Source organism: Podarcis melisellensis (genome assembly GCF_964234715.1).
Source record: "Podarcis melisellensis genome assembly, chromosome: 16".
In the NCBI taxonomy this organism is placed as follows: Eukaryota; Metazoa; Chordata; class Lepidosauria; order Squamata; family Lacertidae; genus Podarcis; species Podarcis melisellensis.
In genome coordinates, this window is record NC_138533.1 from 14,277,241 (window position 1) to 14,298,838 (window position 21,598).

Below are 21,598 nucleotides of genomic sequence, written 5' to 3' on the forward strand. Positions count from 1 at the left end.
ACAACTCCCATAATTCTTGGGGCGATAACGTGATTGTTTAAAGTGGTATAATACTGCTTTAAACGTATAGTGCAGATGGGGCCACAGTCTTCATTAAAAAAAAATACTATATCCCATAATTGTAAGAATAGACTGTAAAAAACATTTGGGGATACAAGATTGGAAGCAAATTCTATGAATTAGATGAAGGTTAGAAAAACGGAATTGTCTGGGGGTACTTCCTACCTCCCTCTGCATGTGTTTGTTTTAAATTATGCTTCTATTTCTCCCTTCATGCAAGGAGACAAACAGGGTTCTCTACCCTCCCCTTTTATCTTTCTCTGCAGGGTAGTTTAGGCTGAGAGTGTGCCACTGGCCCACGGTCACTCTGAGCTTCATAGCAATTTAAACATAGCTCCACCCTAGGAATGCAGGAGAAATTCAGCTCTGTTTGCATTTGAACAAGAAAACAACCTGATTTTCACCTTCAAAACATCATGCCAAAGGGAATCCTGCAGTCAAGAGTTTTGTGAAATTTCAACCAATGTCTACCAAATTGCTTATAACAGAGGAAAGTAAGAATGCATTCAGTGGGGGGGCGGGAAACATGTTGCAAGGCATCATAGAGGACAATTGCTTGCAAAGGTGGAAATATATTGGGACGAATTCTGACTAATTTAACAAGTTCTTTTTTATGTCAAATCATTGCAGAAATGTGGAGAGCTAAATTAAGTTTGAAAAACATCAGAAACAGAGAAACCCAAAATAGACGGATATATCCCTCCCCAGTCCCAACATTTCAGCCACCCCACTGGGTCTTGGTCCCCAATTCTTCAGTATATATTTGTCCTCTTAGGGCAAATTAACCTCATTTCAAATGTCATCTGCAAGCAATCTGTTCAGAGACCTTTGTGAAGAACAGCCTGTTCTGCCCCCACTAGAGGTCAGCAAGAGAGGGAAGCAGTTTGGTCCTATCCCATTTTGGCTCTCACCCGGGCCATGACTCACAAAGGCTATAAATTGAGGCAATAGATGTACCTTTCCCTGTTTATCTGTTTGTTTTGTAACACACACACAAAAAAACTTTAATAAACATGAATACTATGAAACTAATGAAGTTTAATCTTTGGGGCCCCTAATCCTAGAGGGGCCCCAGAAGCGACTTTTGTTCACATTGCTTTAAACAATTGCTTTAAGAAGTGCATTCTGTATGCATATAACATTTTCCTAATTTCCCCTTATTTTCATCCCTGCAATAACTCACAAACAATAAGGCATAGCAATTTTTTTATTCACACCAGTGATTTTGATAGGTGAGATAATCCAGTACAAGAATTTTAATCAAAATCTGAGATGTAATAATAATAATAATAAATTTTATTTATATCCCGCCCTCCCCGGCCGAAGCCGGGCTCAGGGCGGCTAACAACAATCAAATCCAACATTCTAAAAACATTTCATTCTAAAAATTAATTAAAATCAAATTGATGGCAACCGTTAAGCAAAATTCTGTGCAGATTGCCAGAGGAGGGAGTCAGGCTGTGCCCTGGCCAAAGGCCTGGTGGAACAGTTCTGTCTTGCAGGCCCTACGTAAAGATGTCAGGTCCCGCAGGGCCCTAGTCTCTTGTGACAGAGCGTTCCACCAGATTGGAGCCGCAGCCGAGAAAGCCCTGGCTCTAGTTGAGGCAAGACTGATGGGAAAGGCCAGAAATCAGTTGTAGTAGCAAATTTTGTTTATATTAAAATGTGCTGATCTGTCATGGAACAACCCCATTGAAGAAGATAACAGCAAGGATGCTTCTTGCCCAGAGATAGAAAGAAGAAGTACCGCCCAGAGAAGAGTGGCAAACCAAGCTGATGAAATATGCAGAAATGGCAAGACTGATGGGAAAGGCCAGAAATCAGGAAGACCAAGTATTTTTAAAAGACTGGAATAACTTCCTCACCTATCTGAGAGATCACTGTAAACAGCTGAAATCATTGGCAGGAATACAATAACACTTGTAATGTAACATGGATTTTGGATACTATGATTATATAAAAGATGGATTACAGTAGGAGATGCAGGAATAGAATTGGAACCCATGAAGGGAAGGATGGAGGTCTCAAGGTTTGAAAGAACCCCTTTTTTAATGTGTGAAAATGTTATGTTTATGGTGTAAAACTTTTATGTAAAACTAACAAAAAAATTAGAAGAAGAAAACAGTGGTTACCTAGACCTCGTTGCTGGTTGCGCAACAAGGGCCCCCAGAAATATAGGTCCCCCACTGCTGGCTTCAACCCTGCCCCTTTGCTGGCATGCAGTCCACAACAACAAAATTGGGGGTCTGCACTGTTCATTGACATAATGCTGTAGAAAAATATGGCTGGGGTATGACAGCTTGTGGCATTAGAAGCTGTGCAAGGGAGAAAGAACAATGGCAGGCCTGATTCGAGCCAAAAAAAGGTGATGCGCTGTAGGAGTCAGCCCATGCGGTCGCTTCCAGATGATGTTGGACTCCAGATCATGAACGCAGTTGCGCCATCAAGAATGGCAAACCACAGGCTTCTTTCCCCCGGAATCCCGGACAAGCGCCGTTGCAGCGAACATGGCAATGCCGCAAGTATTGGTGCCACGGTGCAGCCGGAAGTAGCCCTAGGTGGGAAGAGAATGGGGTCAAAAGCGTCACGGCTCTGGCTGAGCTCCAGGCCAAAGGCCTGCGCTCGGCGCCTGGCAGGCGTGTCAGTCCAAGCACATCAGCTGGGGGGCCGCAGGGTCCTTGATCTAGCCCAATATTGTCTCCTCCAGAGGTCAGCAAAGTGATGCTCAAGGGAGCTCTTCCTGCTCAGTTCCTCTTCTCAATGGCTCGGCCTCTCCTACCTTTAACACACACCCTTCAAACCAGCCCACATTTCATCTGATGCCAGAGCCAGACACCTTCCCTTCCGTTCTGAACAGAGGAAAGACACAAAGAGCTTCTCTCTGCAAGCAAATGTAGCCATGGCTGATGTAGGTGGTTTTTCTCCCCCCTTGAAGCCCACACAATTTTGTGGTCCTGTCACTGTTCCTGCTCTTTCGGAAGCAACAGCCATTTTCTATTATGACTCACGCGCCACAGTGGCCATTTGGTGTTATGCCAAACCCCCACCCTCCACGGCGGCCATTTTGTGTTATACTCCATACCCCACAGCAGCCATTTTGTAATCAACACCCAGAGCACTTACTGAAAATTCCCCATACACCCACCAAAAGTTTAGTGACCTCCATCTACCCTGACTGGCTTGCTGGAGAAATTGTCTTTCCAATGATCTGTTCTCTGACCTCCTTGTTTTTAACTAGAGATGCCGGGAATTGAAGCTGAGACCTTTTGCACACCATGTGTGTGCTCAACCTCTCCCCTGAAAAATAAGTTTGGGAGAGGCGCCAGCTCTGTGGTAGAACACCTGCTTCCAAGCAGAAGGTCCCAGTTTCTATCTCCACTTCAGAGGATCAGGAAGCAGGAGAGGAGGGGTCCTGTTGTCCATCAGATTAGATAATCATGAGCTAGACAGACAACTAGCCTGAGTTGCTATAAGGCAACTAACTACCTGTGTGCCTGGGAGACACTGTGTGTCATGGACTGGTTGGATGCAGAGGAATGGCAGCAGGAATCAGCTGAGGAACCTCCAAGGGAAGAAGGCTCAGAGCCCGGGGAGGGGTGGTGGGATGGTGATGAGTGGTCAGAGGGAGAAGACGGGGAAGAGGATGGGTCGGAAGCTGGAGGCAACAGGCATTAGTGAGCAGGGAGAGTCTGTGGCAGAGAGAAGACTAGAATCAGAGGCAGAAGCTGAAGCAGGAGAGGAGGGAAGCCAAAAGGCAGAAAGGAGTCAGCCAGGATGTCTCTCCCTCTTGCTGTAACAAGCTCCGCTACCCCCATCTCCCAGAACCAGAAGAGGCATGAAAAGGGGCGGGGGAGGTTGGTTGCATGCAGGCACAGTCTCTGATTGCTGGGGGAAAGCCCTGGTGAGGAGGCTTTGAGTCTCAGCAACTGATTTTCATGGAGGAGATTCACCAGGTAGGAGCTGCTCTGCTCCTTAGACCTGACACTCAACCAAATATGTGGAGGTTGTGCTTTTGCTAATAAAGAGTTAACTCCACCTTTGAACTGTGTGATTACTGACCAGCACTCTCCTGTGAGGAGGCACAGGGACGTCCCAAGTTCATTCCCCAGCACCTCCAGTTAAAAGCTGATATGAAAGACCCCACTCTGCCTGAGATCCTGAGAGAGGCACAACCAAATACTAGGCTAGGCAGCTTCCTAAAGCCCACTCTCATCCACTGCCCCCTGTCCCAGTCCCTAGCCTTATAGCCAGTTCTGGTCCATTGGTAGTCAAAAGACAACCCTTGTAAGTCCTGAGATGGAAGCACCCCCTCTCCCCCAGTTAACAAGGATGTTGGTGGGTTTCACCCACTCTCACGCCAGGCACACAGCACCCCTGCCCAGTTCCTATGCTTCCTGCCCCACTCCACCCAAACTCCCCAATGGCCAAAGAAGTGGAGATCAGCCCACCTTTTCTCCCCAGCGCTCTCCCCACGAATTCTGGATGATCCAATATGGTCCAACCCAGGATCCACGTCGAGATTTGACTGCACAGAAGGGGAGAATGGAAGCTAAGTATTGCTTTATACTTCTGGGGGAGGAACATGGCGGACTGAGCATCTTCTGTCGGCACCTTGCCAACAGAGATAATTAAGTGGTGACTGCTGATAGCCAATACATAAATCTTGGCTACTGAATTCACTCTGGAGATAGCAGTGAGCAGGGGATCAACCGCTGATGCTTGGAAAAAAGTTGTTTACTATGCCGTGAGACTGAGAAGCTGTCAACTCCTGAGATGGAGAGTCCTCAATGTATCATAAGAGCCCGTTCCACTGTCAAACAGCTCTTACCATCAAAGTTCTTCCTGGTGTTAAGTCATAGAATCATAGTAGGAATAGCCTTTCTTGTAACTTGAATCCTACCCTCCAGAGCAGGAGAAAACAAGCTTGCTGCTTGCTCCATTTCCCATGTGACAATCCTTCAGTCATTTGAAGGTGGCTATCATATCTCCTCTCAAACTCTTCTTTTCCAGGCTAAATATACACAACTCTCTCAACCTTTCCTCATGAGGCTTGGTTTCCAGACCATTGATCATTTTGGTCACCCACCCAATTTCTAAGTTTAACTTTTCATACGGTTTTCACTGTACATTTTATGTACCGTTGTTTGTAGACAGCTCTGATTTTATAAATGAATATGAATAGCAACAAATAAACAAATGTCAGGATTACAAACAATACAATGCACCTGAAGCATTCCAAATTCCCCAAAGTACCATATCAGTATTGATAGTTTATGAGGGGGTGGTTTAGAAATACTTCCTTAAAATAAAATATAAACCCAATTATTTGCATAGTATTACAGGAGAGGGATAAAAAAATCCACTCTGGTCTTCTTCTCACTAAGGCAGTCAAATTGCACCCTGACCACACAGCCCTTTCCAGCTCCAGATGAAGACAGCTTTCCTACAGCATCTAGTATGCTGAATTACAGTTCCTGTGACAGGCAGGGGGGCGGAAATCACAAAATGGTCTACCACAGGCATCCCCAATTCTAGGATCCTTCATGGAAAAAAAATCCCTGCACATAGAAAGCTAACATGTCAGGATATCTTCAGGGTCCGTCCCCCCTGGCCAAAATGGGAGTGGAGCATTCCGTCATGGCAGCCATCACCTGTAATCTAAAATGGTACAGTCCAGAGACAATGAGTGCAAGAGGAGAGGAGGATTTTACAGAACAGCAGCTATAGACCTGGAGTCTAATAATTGCCCTGCACAGAGTGAAGCCCTTTGCTCACCTTCATCGTAGCCCACAATGAGCGCAGCATGATCTAGTAGCATCGGGTTGCATGACTGGGAAGGGGATCGGATGATGCCCTTCTGGTAATTCTAGCAGAGAGGGAGAAAGGGGAAAAGAACAGGTCTAAATCAGCAGAAAGCAAGGCGGCCATTCGTGTGAATGCGATGCCGTTCCATCAACCTCAGTTTGCCCGCAGCCTGCCTCCAAGCCAGGTGTTTTTAGGGTAGTGCGACTGGTTCAGCCGCACAGGGCACCACCGACATTTGAGAGCCCAAAGCCCGCCACTGCCCCACCCTCCTGCTTTCTAACTTGGAACTAGCCTGCCTGTCCGCTTCCTCCTTGGTCACAGTGTTTCCCCTTGGAAAACTCAGCTGGGAGGAGGATGTAGCATAGACGAACCAGAATGAGTTGGCTCTGCCTGTCAGGGGCTCTGGCGCCACCTAGTGTTCGCCTCCCTGCCTCCTGTCCTACCAGCAGCAAGGGGCACCAGACGCCGCTGGAGAGGGCATGAGCAAACAAGTTGGGTAAGTTGGTGGGTCAGATGGGATTTCTCTTCCACTCTGTTGGGCACTTACCTGAAGGCGAGCCTGGTTAAGGAGGGCAGTTACAGGCCCCTGGGAAGCAACGATTCTAGCGATATCTGAGAAATGCAGCAGGGAGGGGAAGCCAAGAGTTAGCACTGGGGTGAGGAGAAGATAGGCAAACCCTAGCTTTTATAGCAAACTAGACTATTATTATTAAAATTAAAATTTGTATACCACCCTGTACCCACAGGTCTCGGGCCAGTTACAACATAAAATCACAATATAAATATAATCGTAATAAAAATAAAAATAAAACCAAAAACAACCCAATAACCCCTTTCTCCAAATATATATTCTAGTGTCCAAGTTCAGTCTTAGAACATGAGGAATTATGAGGAAGGCCTCTGAGAATGTCCAGAGCGACTTTTCTAATGAGTAGCCCCTTCCACCACCACCCACAACTAGCCTCCATTGGCTTAGGGCCTTGTCAGAGGTTAGGTGAATCGCTGCAGCCTGACCAATGTTCAAACTGCTTTCGAGTGACACAACATTTTACAGGTCTACCCATTCTAGAGCAAAACCAGGGAGGAGGGAATGAGAAAATCTATCACCTGCCCAGTTAGCACTGACCCAATAAACTTTCCACTCTGTTGTTTTGAGTACCGACAGTTTTACTGGGTCAGTAAACCTGGAGCTATAACTTCATCCCTCGATCGATTGGATTGTGATTTTTTTGGCCCGCCTGACAAAGTTTTCTGCGCTGCTCAGAAGCTTGCCCCTGGAACGCGGAATGCTATTTGGCTCCTCAGTGTGGCAACTAAAGACAAAGCCTCTGGCCAAAGAGCAGGCGATGGCCAGGCAAAGTGAGCCCAAATCTCTGAAAAGAAAAGAGTTTCAACCTCTTCCATATGATCCTCTTGTTCTCTGGATCACCCTTCTGGAAATCACTTCCTCTAGTCTACTGCATCATGTGTGAGTGATATGCAATTTTGCCCATTTTTGCCCCTGGTACTGCCCACCACCAGCATGTGGCCCTCAACAGATTCCCCCTGAGGGAATGTGGCCCTCAGCGGGAAAAAGTTTGCCTTTGCTTTAACCTAAATGATGCTTCTTCCTTGTCCCAGAACACAACCCTTTCCTCCTGCTACATGTTCATTCATTACACTGAGTCAAGAGCCTAGGCCCAGTTACGGATAATACCAGCAGAGGAGAGCACCCTCTAAACATGTGCAGAGTGCATTCTCCTTCCCTTACTGCGTATTTGCTAGAGGCAAATTCCCCACACCTCTGGAATCAGAAAGCTTCAGTTCTAACACCTCCATTAACAAATTATGCCTTCTTATCCTTTTCTTACTGTGCGAAGTTGCAATTCACACCCACTTCCCCCACAGACCTCCTACTCTGCCATGGGCTAGTAAATCCTTACAATTCTCATCCCTGGGGAGTAATTCATAGCCGTCGATTTGGGTAACTGTTCGTTTCTGGTGCTTCTGGCATGTCTGATTTCTGCCGGTGTAGGGGTACAGAAGGCTGTTTGACAGTCCGCCTGGGAAGGAAGGAAGACACAGCAGGTGAATAGCAGTGGGCTGGGGGAAGGCAGCACATACCCCCCTTCTCCCCTTCCCCACTTAAGCAGGGGGAAAAAACACACACACAGGTCCCAGCCAACCTCTCCAGTTTATACAATGCCAGGGCGATTAGCTTCCCGGATTTTAGTTTGCCTAGTCTCTTGGGGCAGGAGGGAGTAAAGACAAGATCCAAAGAGTGGGGTGAAAAATGCAAAAGTGCCAGGAGTTCAGAGATAGGGAAGGGCCCTAGCTCAGTAGCAGAGCACCCACTCGCAGAAGGTCCCAAGTTCAGTTCCCATATTCCCCACGTAGTTAGGGCAGATCTGAAACCCTGGAGAGCCTCTGCTGGCCAGCAGAGACAACCCTGAGCTACGTGGACCCCAGGTGTGACTCAGTGAAAGGCAGCTTCCTACATTCCTAGAATCAAAGAGTCACAGAGTAGGAAGGGACCCTGAGGGTTATCTAGTCCCACCCCCTGCAATGCGGGAATCTCAACCAAAGCATCCATGACAGATGACCGTCCAACCTTTGCTTGAAGACCTCCAAGGAAGGACAGTCCATCACCTTCTAAGGTAGTCTGTTCCACTGCCAAACACTTCTTCCTAATGTTAAGTCAGAATCTCTTTTCTTGTGTTTTGAATCAGTCGGTTGGGATTCAACTCTCTGGAGAAGCAGACGATAAGCTCGCTCCATCTTCCATTTGACAGCCCTTTAGATACTTGATCCTATCTCCTCTCAGTCTCCTCTTTTCCAGGCTAAACATACCCAACTCCTTCAACCGTTCCTCATAAGGTTTGCTTTCAAGACTCCTGATGTTCTTGGTTGCCTTCCTTTGCACATGTTCCAGCTTGTCAACATCCTTCTTAAATTGTGGTGCCCAGAACTGGACACAGTATTCCAGGTGTGGTCTGACCAAGGCAGAATAGAGCGGGAGATCGGGACCCTATACTTCTGTTGATGCAGCCTAGGGTAGCATTAGCTTTTTTTTACTGCTGCATCACACTGTTGACTCATGCTTAAAGGCCCTGTAATAATTCTGAATTAAACTGGGATTGTATCTACCTGGCTAACAGCATTGCAGGGTTTGTTGTGAGGGTAAAATATGTTGGCAGGGAACATAATAGCCCAGATCCATGGAGGAAAGGCAGGCTATAAGGGTTGTTCCTACAGAAAATAAATAAGAAGAGTGGGAATTCAAAAGTTTACGTACTGCTGTTGAAGACAGCCCGGAGTCCATCCCACACATAGCCTCCCAGGCAACCGATCTTGTTGTATGTGCAATCTAGTACCTCTGAAATGGAAGAACAAAGAGTCAACCCACCCTAAGGAGAATCCCAAACTGGACTGGTGGTTTGGGTTCAACATACACACAACCGCCCCTTTGATGGTCCCTGTCAGTGCTTAGACCCAAAGCTTGCTTTGTAAAATTTCCTGAATGGCTGAACAGTAAATGGACCCTACATGGAAATGTTTCAGTGGAAGGACAAAAGGAGAACAGTAATGTTTGCACTCCCCCCCCCTCCTTTCTTTTTCAACCACAAATTTTGCTAGGCTGATGGCTGGGTTCAGGACAGGTAGCTTCCATTAACTCGTGTAAGAAAGACAACAGTCAATGAATGACAAGAAAGGGTCTCCTGATAGCTAGAAATCTGTCTCCAGCCTTTGGAATGTAATCTCCATGCCTTGGCGAAAAGAAGAACCTTCCAGCTAGCAAGGATGGGGCAGACTACACAGCTCGGAGCCAGTTTGGCAGATTTAACTGAAGAGATTCCCACTTGGATTGGCTGGGACCTTCCTTTGCAGCGTAACTTGAACTCAAGTCAAGATACCTGTGGTATCTAGACATCCAGTGATTAGGGATGGGCAAGACTTTTGATTCAATTCACATTTAAAGGTGAACCTAACTAATTCCCCCTTTCCAAAACAACAAACAAACTGGAAAAACAGCTTTCCTTTGAAATTCACATTTTGCAAATTTTGCAATGCAGTTCTCTGGCCAGGTAAAGTGTACTGTACTGTTTTTAACACTTGATTGGGAGCCACCCAGAGTGCCTGGGGAAACTCAGTCAGATGGGTGGAGTATAAATAATAAATTATTATTATTATTATTATTATTATTATTATTATTATTATTATTATTACAAATTGACATAAACTGAGTGGGGTAAGCTGTGAATGGAAGTGCATATGTTAGTGGAAATCAAATGCATTCTGTTAGGGGAAAGCTGTTTTGCAAAAAATGTGCCTATTAGGGGAAATGGCTTTCAAAAATGTTACATTAGGGGAAATCCATACTAGAGTGCTTGTGATTTAAAAAAACAAACTGCAAACTGATGTGGAGCACCGAACATGAGAATGGAAAAATGAGAAACCGAGAGAAACTGAAATTGACACATTTGCCCATCCCTGCCAGTGATTGACAGATAGGTGGCCCTGCCCACCTGTCATAGGGTGGGGCGGCTCAAGAGCCAGCCCACTGAGATGTTTGGGGTGTGTGGCTATGGGAAGGCGATTACCATGATGAGCTCCTGTGCCTAAAATATACTCCCATGCCTTGCCTGTCTCTGGCCACCCACCCACGCCTTGCCCTGCTCTCCCAATGCCCGACATACCCTGGACCGAAAGGTTCCTTGGCACATGTCTGTGGATGTTCCATAAGGCCTCAATGTTGGACACAGCAGCAAAAGCCCAGCAAGACCTGCACTTTTTGCCCTGGGAGGGGAAGGGAAGAGAGATTGTAGGGAGCAAGAATAGTTAACCTGGGACATATCCCATCCTCTTCTCCCCCACCCCTGTTCCATCCCCAAAATTCTGTTCTCAAAAACCCTAACATAGACTTGGGAGATAAGCCATAAACTGACACCCTTCCCACCCTCCACTCCCCCAGCCTTGTTCTGATGCCTTTAAACTGTCGGTTGCCCACACAGAAAATTTACTGGAAAACTAAAGCATTTCCTAGAATGAAAATAAAACAATGAGGGTGGTAGAATCAGCTAGATATCAGGCTGAATGCTGGGGGGCCCTCAAGACACCCTCTTTATGCAGCAGTCATTCTTCCTGATTTGCTTGCACAAAGCTGGTGTAAGAAGTTAGACCAGGTCTGTTCTTTACGGAGCATTTGTTCCGCTTTGTTAGCAGTGAGCGTTCACCCAGATTTGCTTGCGCAATCATCACATGTCTTCCTGCCCATAACTCGTTCACCCCACACTTCTCAGTACATTTCCCCATCAATCCCCTCCTGGACTGCTTTAGCGCACTGTGGCACTGGTGGTGTCAAGGATAGGGAGGAAATTCAGTTTGGATTCTAGTGCAAACGTCCCTGATTTGCACTTTCCAAAACAATATGCGAACCACAACGCAGACATCCTCTGAAATTGACACTTTTTTCCTCCCACTTTTCTACTGCGGCTCTCCAGACAAACCAAGTGTCTATTATCGTAGGAGAAGTGAGTGTTAGAATGCATATATTATTGAAAACATTTTTAGAAATCCGTTGTATTAGGGGAAATTGCCTGGGGAAAAAAATTGTACCGGTATATACCAGGTGGCAAAACTGAATGCCAAAATGTGCCTGTCAGGGGAAATGTGCACTAGGATGCTAATGAATTTTTACTTTGGGGATTGCAAACAGAGATGTACAGAGAACTGAACTGAGAAGTTGAAAAATGATAAACTGAAACAGAAATTGACAGCCCTGCACAACCCTCGCCTGCGTAATTCAAGGGAGACTTGATTCTCTGTGCCCTCAGTGTGGATGACTCTAGAATGGCTTTCAATTCTGCCTTGAAGCTCCCATTGGCTGCATCGATTCCCTGTTATAAGCTTATTAAACAAATTGAGGCTTTCAGAAAGGGCTTTGAAGTCTCCTGTCCATTCTCTAAAGGGAACCCTACAACAGCCCCCCTTGAATTTCCCATTGCTCAGGCAAAGCAGGACAGAGAAGAGACTGGGGAATCACTTGTGTGGGGTAAAAGGTAAAGGTAAAGGGACCCCTGACCGTTACGTCCAGTCGCGGATGACTCTGGGGTTGCAGTGCCCATCTCACTTTACTGGCCAAGAGAGCCGGCATACAGCTTCCGGGTCATGTGGCCAGCATGACTAGCCGCTTCTGGTGAACCAGAGCAGCGCACGGAAACGCCATTTACCTTCCCATTGGAGCGTTACCTATTTATCTACTTGCACGTTGATGTGCTTTCGAGCTGTTGGGTTGGCAGGAGCAGGGACCCAGCAATGGGAGCTCACCCCGTTGCATGGATTCGAACCGCCGACCTGATCAGCAAGCCCTAGGCTCTGTGGTTTAGACCACAATGCCACCTGTGTGGGGGGTACACTGGCCTTAATACCTCCTCCACCCCATCTCTGTGGGGCAGGACGAGTATGCCGAAGCATTGCACAATCCCCTTTCTGTCTACTTACTTGGTATTTTACGGCTGGGATGACGCCAGCTTTCCTCCAGTCGCAGGATTTGGTTAATTTCCCCAGGCGGGAGTTATCCGAGTCCCTCACGCTGGGGGGCAGGCCGAGCTGGGAGGGTTGAGGGATGCCAAACATCATCGCAAACTCACTTTCTGTGTGGTGGGAAAAGGAAAAGAAAGGGAGGCGTTGTGCTCCATCAGTCACCTCCACAAGCAGATATGTGCATGTCTTGTAATGTGTGTGACGCCAGGACAGGGAACCTCAGGCCTCAGGGCCATATGTGGCCCTCCAGGCAGTGCTGGATTTACATATAAGCTAAACAAGCTATAGCTTAGGGCCTCACTCTTAGGGCCCCCCAAAAAATTTAAAGGAAAAAACCTGGATGTACATTTCCAAAATACAAGATAAAAAAACAAATAAAATAAAACCTACATACAGCAAGTGTTTTGTGTTGTGTAGACTCCTATGATGTAAGTAATGGGCCACACTTGCTAACCTGCTCCCTAAAATAGCACCTGTTTTCTCATTTCTGTAGATAGGGTGCCTACATTCTGTATGGACTGGTTGCATGGTAATATGTGCAAATAGCTTTATAGATACCTATCAGGTCCATAAATTACCATATAGCATATAAAGATAAAGAAGGTCAAGGGTTGCGTGCTCATCTCGCTCTATAGGCCGTGAGCCGGCGCCTTCCGAGGACACTTCCGGGTCACGTGGCCAGCGTGCCGAAGCTGCAGCTGGCGAGCCAGCACCAGCGCAGCACACGGAAACACCGTTTACCTTCCCGCTATAAAGTGGTACCTATTTCTCTACTTGCACTTAAGAGTACTTTCGAACTGCTAGGTGGGCAGGAGCTGGGACCGAACGACGGGAGCTCACCCCGCCGCAGGGATTCGAACCGCCGACCATACGATCGGCAAGTCCTAGGCACTGAGGTTTAACCCATAGCGCCACCCGCGTCCCTATATAGCATACAGTATATTCAACACAAAAACCAGTGATAATTTGTTGTTGACAAAGGACAGCTGGACCTATAAAGGGCCCATTCCCTTCAGTAGCTTAGGGTCTCATCAAACCTAAATTCAGCCCTGCCTCCAGGCTTCTCTATTTGCCCCTTGGGCTGCTCCCCAAACAATACCCCTCACTGGCCCTGCTTCACACCCTCCTTGAGAGCTTTTGACCAGCTGGGATATGCCACTACGTTTTGTGGGAGTGAGCACCAAAGTTTTAACTAGGTTCTGTGTGGGGTAGGACTTCCTTTTTTGTCTGCTCTGAATCTTCAGCTTCACTGGGTGGTCTGGAGTTCGAGCGTTCTGAATTATTTTGTATGATTTTTCCTGGCCTGCTGCTGCTTCCTGAGCCCTAGTTGATACCTGAATCCTTCCCTGGAAGTCGTCAAGGTCTTGTTGAGTTTGAAACATTCAGAGGTAAAGCTACAGACCCTCTCCCTTCACCACCCAATGGTTTTGTTTCGTTTCGTCTGAAATTACCGGCATTAGCTCCGCCACAAACTGAAATCCAACAGGTGCAGCCTTTATTGGCTACAATTTTCTCCAGTTGAATTGCTACCTGCCTGAGAATGTCACAAGGCCCTGGCAAGATTAAGAAAAACGTGGCCCACTGGGCAAGCCCAGCCTCGTCTCTGTGATGCCCTTTAATTTAATAACACTCAACATCCAGCCTCTTCTCTCTCTCTCTCTCTCTCTCTCTCTCTCTCTCTCTCTCTCTCTCTCTCTCACACACACACACACACACACACACACACACACACACACTTTTACCTGTCAAGTCACTGAAGCAGGTGACCCCGTACTGCGCCGTCCCTAACTCCTCAGCCTGCAGCCGCCGGCTGACTTCTAAGTTCTGCGCAAAGACCTTGAACCGATATTGCATCTCTGGGGTCAGAAATCAAGAGGAGACAGTGGAGGTGTTCAGTTTCTGTTAATTGATTCTCATGGGAAACTTGCAGATTCTGGCTTCAAACAATTAACTCAAGGCAGTGTCAATTTACTCTTGGCAGAAAGCCCAGGTCAGCTTGACCTAGAAACTGCTTACTCTGATTGGTTAACGACCAGCATTCAACTCTTAACTAGGGATTGCTAGCTCAGTTTGATGTGAGGTGTGTTAGGAGTAGAAGTGCTGTGTATGGTTTTGAGAGAGAGAGAAAGAGAGGATTTATTTTGCTTTTATTTGTATGCAGAAACTCTGCTGGTTTTATTTTCTCCTTTTTAATAAATCCTGTAAATAGTTATTCTGAGTCTAGCTGACTAGTCATTACTGCCGCAACTAGCTTCTTCGCTGTGCAGGAAAACTCTGCTACGTTTGGGCTAAAGCCAATAGGGCTATGCCTGACACTTCAAAGTTCCAAGAGGTTATGGGCATTGTGCTGCCAGCCTGAGTTGCGGTGGTGTCAGCATCAACGGCGTTGGTTCCAGTAGTTCCAGAAGTTGTTGTTCCTGGCTGGTTCCTGACCGTGGTGAGCTGGTGACGCAGCGGACAGAAGGACAACAGCTGCAGCGTGTGAGTGCTGGGTGCTGTGGTTCCTGTTCTCTCTCTCGGTGGTCGTGAGTAGCTGGTTCCGGGTTCCAGGGACATCGCTCTCAAGATGGCCTCACAACCAGTTCAGATGGCTTTTGAGCGTCTGAATGACTCCAATTACTTGCTGTGGTCGGAACGCATGCAGGCAGTGCTGCAGAGGGATCGTCTCTGGCAAGTGGTGAGTAAGTTTCCTGCGAAGCCTGATGATGAAGACCTCGATAAAGACCAAAGAGCAAGGGCCACAATTGTCTTGGGGCTGGAAGATTCCCAGTTGCCGTATGTGAGGGGAATCAAGACAGCTAGAGGTGTGTGGCAAGCACTTAAAGAACTCCATGTGCGTGAGACAGCGGTTTCCAAGCTGTTCATTCGCAAGGCATTGTACAAGGCAATGTTACAGCCTGGGGTTACAATGCAGGAACACCTACACAGTTTACAGTTAAAGTTTGCTGCGCTACAGGAAAGAGACTGTGCATTAGACCAGCAGGAGAAGGTGGCTATTATTTTGAGTTCTCTCCCGGAAAGCTGGGATAATTTAGTTTTGTCTCTAGAAGGCATACAGGAGAGTGATTTATCAGTCAGTTATGTTACTGGGCGTTTGATTGAAGAATGGCAGAAGAGGCAAGAAAGGTCGTTGGCTGCAGAGGCTTCTACAGGCGGGCGGTTTGGAAGGAGTTCTCATGCCGTGCCAGAGGTGAAGCAAAAGCAGCGTACCGGTGAGGAGTCAGCGTTTGCTGTTAGGCGTTGTTTCCGATGTGGGTCCTCAGCGCATCTTAAACGACAATGTCCGGAGTTGGTCAAGTCTCAGTGGCCGGTGCAGGAGCAGAGACGAGATCAGCAGCAGCAGTGGAAAAAGAAATTATTCAAACGAAAACAGTCGGCTCAGCTGGTGACCGGCGAGGTCAAGATTGCTGATGAGAAACAAGCGGTCTGGGTGGTCGATTCGGGAGCATCTCGCCACATCGTAAACTCAGATGACTTGTTTGTTTCCAAGAACTCAGCACAGCGCAGCCAGGTGGCTCTAGCAGACGGAAGTACTTCCGAAGTGATTTCAGGGGGTGCAGTTTTTGTTCCTTGTCTTCGTGAATGTCTGCAAAATGTACTGTGTGTGCCTTCATTAAGGAGCAATCTGATGTCTGTAGATTGTTTGCTAAAAGCTGGGTTTAAAGTGTATTTTGAAGGAGACAGTTGCATCATTAAGAAGGCTGGTGAGATTTTAGGCACTGCTAAGTCAGAGGGAGGCTTGTTTTGGCTTAAAGCAGGATCTCAAGCTGCAGCGGTAGTCAGTAAATCTCAGCCTGCAGTGAATAACAAAGCTATACATGACAACTGTGTGCACTTATTGCATAGGAAAATGGGGCATGCTGGCTGGAAAAGTGTACTAAAAATGTCTGAATTGGCTGATGGGGGTAATTTAAAGAGTTGTAACAAGTACCTTGATTGTAATGTTTGTAAAAAGGTTAAAACCCACAGAGTCTCTTACCCCAGAAGTGACAGAGTTAGTGAGTCACCGCTACAGCTGGTTCACATGGACGTAATTGGTCCATTTGCTGTAAGCAGGGGTGGATCGCGTTTTTCACTAACAATTGTGGATGACGCCACACGTTATTCTTGGGTTTTTCCCATGAAGAACAAGGGTGACGTGTTCACTAAGTTTAAAGGCTGGGTGGCATCTGTGGAAAGATTTCTGTCCACTAAACTTAAAAGGATTCAGACGGACAGAGGTGGCGAATTTATGTCAAATGCCTTTAGAGATTGGTTACAGAAGCGTGGCATTGGGCATAGAAAAACAAACGCTTTTTCCCCAGAGGAGAATGGCGTTGCAGAGCGAAAAAACAGATCTTTGCAAGATATGATGTTTGCCATGCTTGATGATGCTGATTTGCCCATGTCTTATTGGGGGGAGAGCATGCTCACCGCGTGTTATCTCCAAAATAGGCTCTTTCATCAAACAATAGGTACAACCCCATACTTTAAATTGTTTCAGAAAAAACCCAAAATTGACCATTTGCATGTGTTTGGATCAAAAGCCTGGGTATTAATTCCAAAACAAATGAGAAAGAAGGGAGATCCTAAGACCAAACAGTTAGTGTTTGTGGGTTACCAGGAGCTGGGAAAAGGTTTCCGTTTTGCTGAAGGGACAAATGGCATTGTGATCTCCAGGAATGCCAGTTTTTGTGAACATAGTGGCTGGGAGAGACTACATGGCAATACTGAGGTTTGGTTTGAACCTTCCCAGGAGCTTCATGACTCTGAAGGTAGACACAGGGAGTCAGAGTCTGAGGGGGAGGAAAGTTCAGATAAGAGCTCTCAAGAAAGTGGAGTTAGCCAGAGACCAGTTGCTAAGCAACAAAAGAGAGGTCGTAGTTCTGAAGAGGAAAGTGGGTCAGAAGAAAAATTTTCTCCCAGAAGATCTAAAAGACAAAACAAAGGAGTGCCTCCAGTGCGTTTTTCTCCTGATACTGCAAATGTTTTTAGTGTGATTGCAGAACCCAAGAGTTTTCAGGAGGTGTTAAAGTTACCAAAAGAGGAGGCAGAGCGCTGGAAACAGGCAATGGAGGAAGAGATGTCCTCTCTGAATGAGCACAAGGTCTTTACACCAGTAGCAGCGCCTGAGGGGGCAAAGATTGTAGGCTGCAGGTGGGTGTACAAACTTAAACCTCTGGTGACAGGAGAGTACAAATACAAAGCTCGTTTAGTGGCACAAGGATACTCTCAGAGGCCTGGAAAAGATTATGACGAGACTTTTTCCCCTACTGCTAAGGGGGACAGTGTAAGGCTGATTCTAACGCTTGGAGCAAAGAGAAAACTCCTGTTAAACCATTTTGATATCCAGACTGCATATTTACATGCATCAATATCAGAAGACCTGTATCTAGCCGAACCGCCTGGTTATGAGACAGGTTCCAATAGAGTGTTAAAATTAAACAAAGCTCTATATGGTCTCAAACAGGCTGCAAGATCTTGGAACAAATGTTTCCATGAGGCTTTAGTGTCATTTGGTTTCAAGCAGAGTACAGCTGACAATTGTGTTTATGTACGTGGTACAGGCAGTGATCAAGAGTTTTGTCTGATTTATGTAGATGATGTATTGTATGCCTGCAAAACAGATAAACAAACTAAGAGGTTTGCCAAACAATTGTCCAGTAAGTTCAAAGTGAAAGACTTAGGCCCGGTTAGGACATATCTAGGGTTGGAAGTGTGCTGGGCCCAAGATGGCAGCTGCCTAATTAGTCAGCAGAACAAAATTAAACAACTACTGACTACATACAGAATGCAGGATTGCAAAGGGGCAGTGGTGCCTATGGATCCAGGTTTCATAAAAACACTTCATACAGATGAGAGTCCTGAATTTGAACATCCTGATGTATATCACTCTGTAATTGGAAGTTTATTGTATCTAGCACAGTGGTCCAGACCTGATATTAGTTATGCAGTAGGCATATTAAGTAGATTGGTCTCAAAACCCACACTAAATGCCTGGAAAGGGGTAAAACAAGTTCTGAGGTATCTCAAACAGACAATTGGCTATATGTTACAATTAAATTCTTCAGAGGATGAAATGTTGAGTTGCTTCTGTGATAGTGACTGGGGAAATTTGCCGGATAGAAAATCTGTCACAGGACTGGTCATAATGGTCGGTGGAGCTTTAATCAGCTGGCGGTCACGCAAGCAAGACGTTGTAAGTGTGTCATCAACGGAATCAGAGTACGCCGCATTGAGTGAATTGTGCAATGAGGTGATTTATTTCAAGCATTTGTTAGCAGATTTAAATGTAAATTGTGGAGAACCAGTACAAGTTTACATTGATAATCAAGCTTGTATAACTTTAAGTAAAACAGAGGGTTTCAAATCACGTTCTAAACATATCTCTGTAAAATACCAAAATGTGCGTTGCTGTGTACAAGACAATATAATCACCTGTACTTATGTATCAAGTGAAGAAAATGTAGCAGATGTGTTAACTAAACCATTGGCAAAGGTAAAGAACAAGCGAATGTGCAAGGGTTTAGGTTTGCTGGAAAAATGATCTTCTACATAGGTGTATTTGATGTTAATTGTCCAGCAGAATCTGTGAGGGGGTGTTCAGTTTCTGTTAATTGATTCTCATGGGAAACTTGCAGATTCTGGCTTCAAACAATTAACTCAAGGCAGTGTCAATTTACTCTTGGCAGAAAGCCCAGGTCAGCTTGACCTAGAAACTGCTTACTCTGATTGGTTAACGACCAGCATTCAACTCTTAACTAGGGATTGCTAGCTCAGTTTGATGTGAGGTGTGTTAGGAGTAGAAGTGCTGTGTATGGTTTTGAGAGAGAGAGAAAGAGAGGATTTATTTTGCTTTTATTTGTATGCAGAAACTCTGCTGGTTTTATTTTCTCCTTTTTAATAAATCCTGTAAATAGTTATTCTGAGTCTAGCTGACTAGTCATTACTGCCGCAACTAGCTTCTTCGCTGTGCAGGAAAACTCTGCTACGTTTGGGCTAAAGCCAATAGGGCTATGCCTGACACTTCAAAGTTCCAAGAGGAGGAAGGAGAATCAGTGGTGCCCCCAGAGAAGGAGAATAAGCAGCAAGAGGCCCCCAAACACAGCCCAAAGGTTGTGCACATTCCACATTTTGGAGCAAGCCAAGAGATGCAAATTAGAGAGCAGGTGGGGGGAACCTGTCAGGCTCTTCAGAAGATGTACCCCAACTCCCAGCCTCGCTGGCCCATTAGCTATGCTGCCTGGAGGCTGATGGGAGTCAGAGTCCGGCAAGGTCAAGAGGGCCACAGTTTCCCCATCCTCGATCTGAAGAGACATTTCCCATCATCGTCATTCTTTTGTTCCTGTCTTGAACCTCAGCCCAAGAAGCCTAGCCTCAGAAAGCACTCTCCTCATGCTCAGAGGCTCCTGCATGCTGCCAAAGAGCGGCAAGTAGTTTTTCAAGCTGGGTTGTCGCGGTGAGCCAATATTCAAAGTCTTGCAGAAAAGCCAGGATGCAGAGAGGAACCCGGTTCTGCTCAGCCATGAAACTGACTGTGAATTCTATTATCGCTCTCATAGAATCATAGAACTGTAGTGCTGGAAGGGGCCTCAGGGGTCATCTAGTCCAACCCCCAGCAATGCAGGAATCTTGTGCTCAACGTGTGGGGCTTGTTCTCCCCAGAGAGGACCCCTCCCCTCCCGCCATCTTCCCTTACCCACACCCTAACCCAATGGGAATCAATGCTGCTGTTACCTTCTTGGCTCAGGTAGGTTTTATTGAACTGCCTCATAAAATCCTGGAACATCTGAGTCACTTGGGACTGAGACAAAAGCAAAAGGCACAGAGAGGGTTAATTGAATCCCTCCAGGGAGTATCACAAACGATCCCCCCCCCCATTTTTTTCTCTTTTACAATCTTAATTCTATCCATTGCTGGCAGCCCCATTTAGCCTAGACCAGGAGTCAGCAAACTTTTTCAGCAGGAGGCCGGTCCACTGTCCCTCAGACCTTGTGGGGGGCCAGACTATATTGGGGGGAAATGAACGAATTCCTACGCCCCCAAATAACCCAGAGATGCATTTTAAATAAAAGGACACATTCTACTCATGTAAAAACACCAGCAGGCCCCACAAATAACCCAGAGATGCATTTTAAGTAGAAGGACACATTCTACTCATGTAAAAACACGCTGATTCCCGGATTTAGAAGGCGATTGGGCCGGATCCGCCCCCTGGGCCTTATTTTGCCTACCCATGGCATAGACACTTCGTTTTTTATTCCCTTGGGCAGCCATCTTTTCTTCTGATGCCTGTGCTTTTGACTCCCAAAATGAACAAACCATGTCCCCAATCCGAAACCCCGGAGAGCTGCTGCCAGTCAGTGTAGTCGACACTGAGCTAGATGGACAAACAGCCTGACTTAGTGTAAAGGGCAGCTTCCTGTGTTCCTAAGCTTCACCAGTTGAATGTCTGCCTGTAAGGCAGCTATTAAAAGCACAGGAGCCCCGTCAGGGAGTATCAGGCAGGCATGGCATGCCAAGCAATAGTACTTGAATAAATCCCTTGCACACCACCCTCCTTGGCCACCTGGGCCCCCCCCTTCACCCTCACCTCTGCCCTCCCCTTCAGGCGCTCTCACCGTGCTCAGGTCTGGGGCCAGAAAGGTGCTAGCAAAGGGGGCAGCTATCCAGAGCCCCCACAGCATTAAGCGAGCGGCAGGGAAGGTTGTCGGCCACATCGCGGCTGCAATCTGCACAGCTGTGTGGTTAGGAGTGAAAGTAGCTTCTGGGGCTCAGAGCTCAGAAGAAGATGCAGAGGTGAGACAGAGTGGGGAGGAACCACAGAGGCAGGAAGACAAGGGTGGTGTTATTTTGGGAGGGCGGTTGCGTGTCGGAAAGACTTCAAGTGCACATCATGCTCTAGGGAGGGGTGGCAGGGCTTTCTGGCCCTCGGGAACCTGTGTGTGGCAAGGGAAGAGCGGGCTTCTGAGCATGTGCAGAGAGCCACTCTCACAAACCACTGCTGCTCTGTGTTTGCCTTTCTTGAGGAAGGCTGCCTGCATCTGCATATTAAGGCTGTCTCAGACTGTTTCGCTAGAGTGGTGCATGCTCTAGTTATCTCTCGCTTGGACTACTGCAATGCGCTCTATGTGGGGCTACCGTTGAAGGCGATCCGGAAACCACAACTAATCCAGAATGCAGCAGCTAGACTGGTAACTGGGAGCGGCCGCCGAGACCCTATAACACCGGT

General features: G+C 46.7%; 1 protein-coding gene across 9 annotated transcripts in view; it reads right to left on the reverse strand.

Moving 5' to 3' along the window:
- Positions 1 to 1,658: 1,658 nt before the first annotated feature.
- Positions 1,659 to 21,598, reverse strand: part of CTSW (cathepsin W) — a 33,655-nt gene continuing 13,715 nt past the window's right edge. For 3 of the 9 annotated variants that reach the window (XM_081891721.1, XM_081891720.1, XM_081891719.1), the window contains exons 3-11: positions 14,130 to 14,243; positions 12,346 to 12,497; positions 10,542 to 10,641; positions 9,140 to 9,220; positions 7,788 to 7,907; positions 6,413 to 6,477; positions 5,836 to 5,926; positions 4,509 to 4,585; positions 1,659 to 2,614 (exon numbers count right to left, since the gene is read on the reverse strand). In XM_081891721.1, the coding sequence (XP_081747847.1) occupies positions 2,504 to 2,614; positions 4,509 to 4,585; positions 5,836 to 5,926; positions 6,413 to 6,477; positions 7,788 to 7,907; positions 9,140 to 9,220; positions 10,542 to 10,641; positions 12,346 to 12,497; positions 14,130 to 14,243 (911 nt within the window). In that variant the 3' untranslated portion in view covers positions 1,659 to 2,503. Of the gene's footprint in view, positions 2,615 to 4,508; positions 4,586 to 5,835; positions 5,927 to 6,412; positions 6,478 to 7,787; positions 7,908 to 9,139; positions 9,221 to 10,541; positions 10,642 to 12,345; positions 12,498 to 14,129; positions 14,244 to 20,103; positions 20,171 to 20,600; positions 20,908 to 20,987; positions 21,195 to 21,598 lie in introns of those variants that run through there. The other 6 variants (XM_081891723.1, XM_081891724.1, XM_081891718.1 and 3 more) reach the window with 5 other exon arrangements.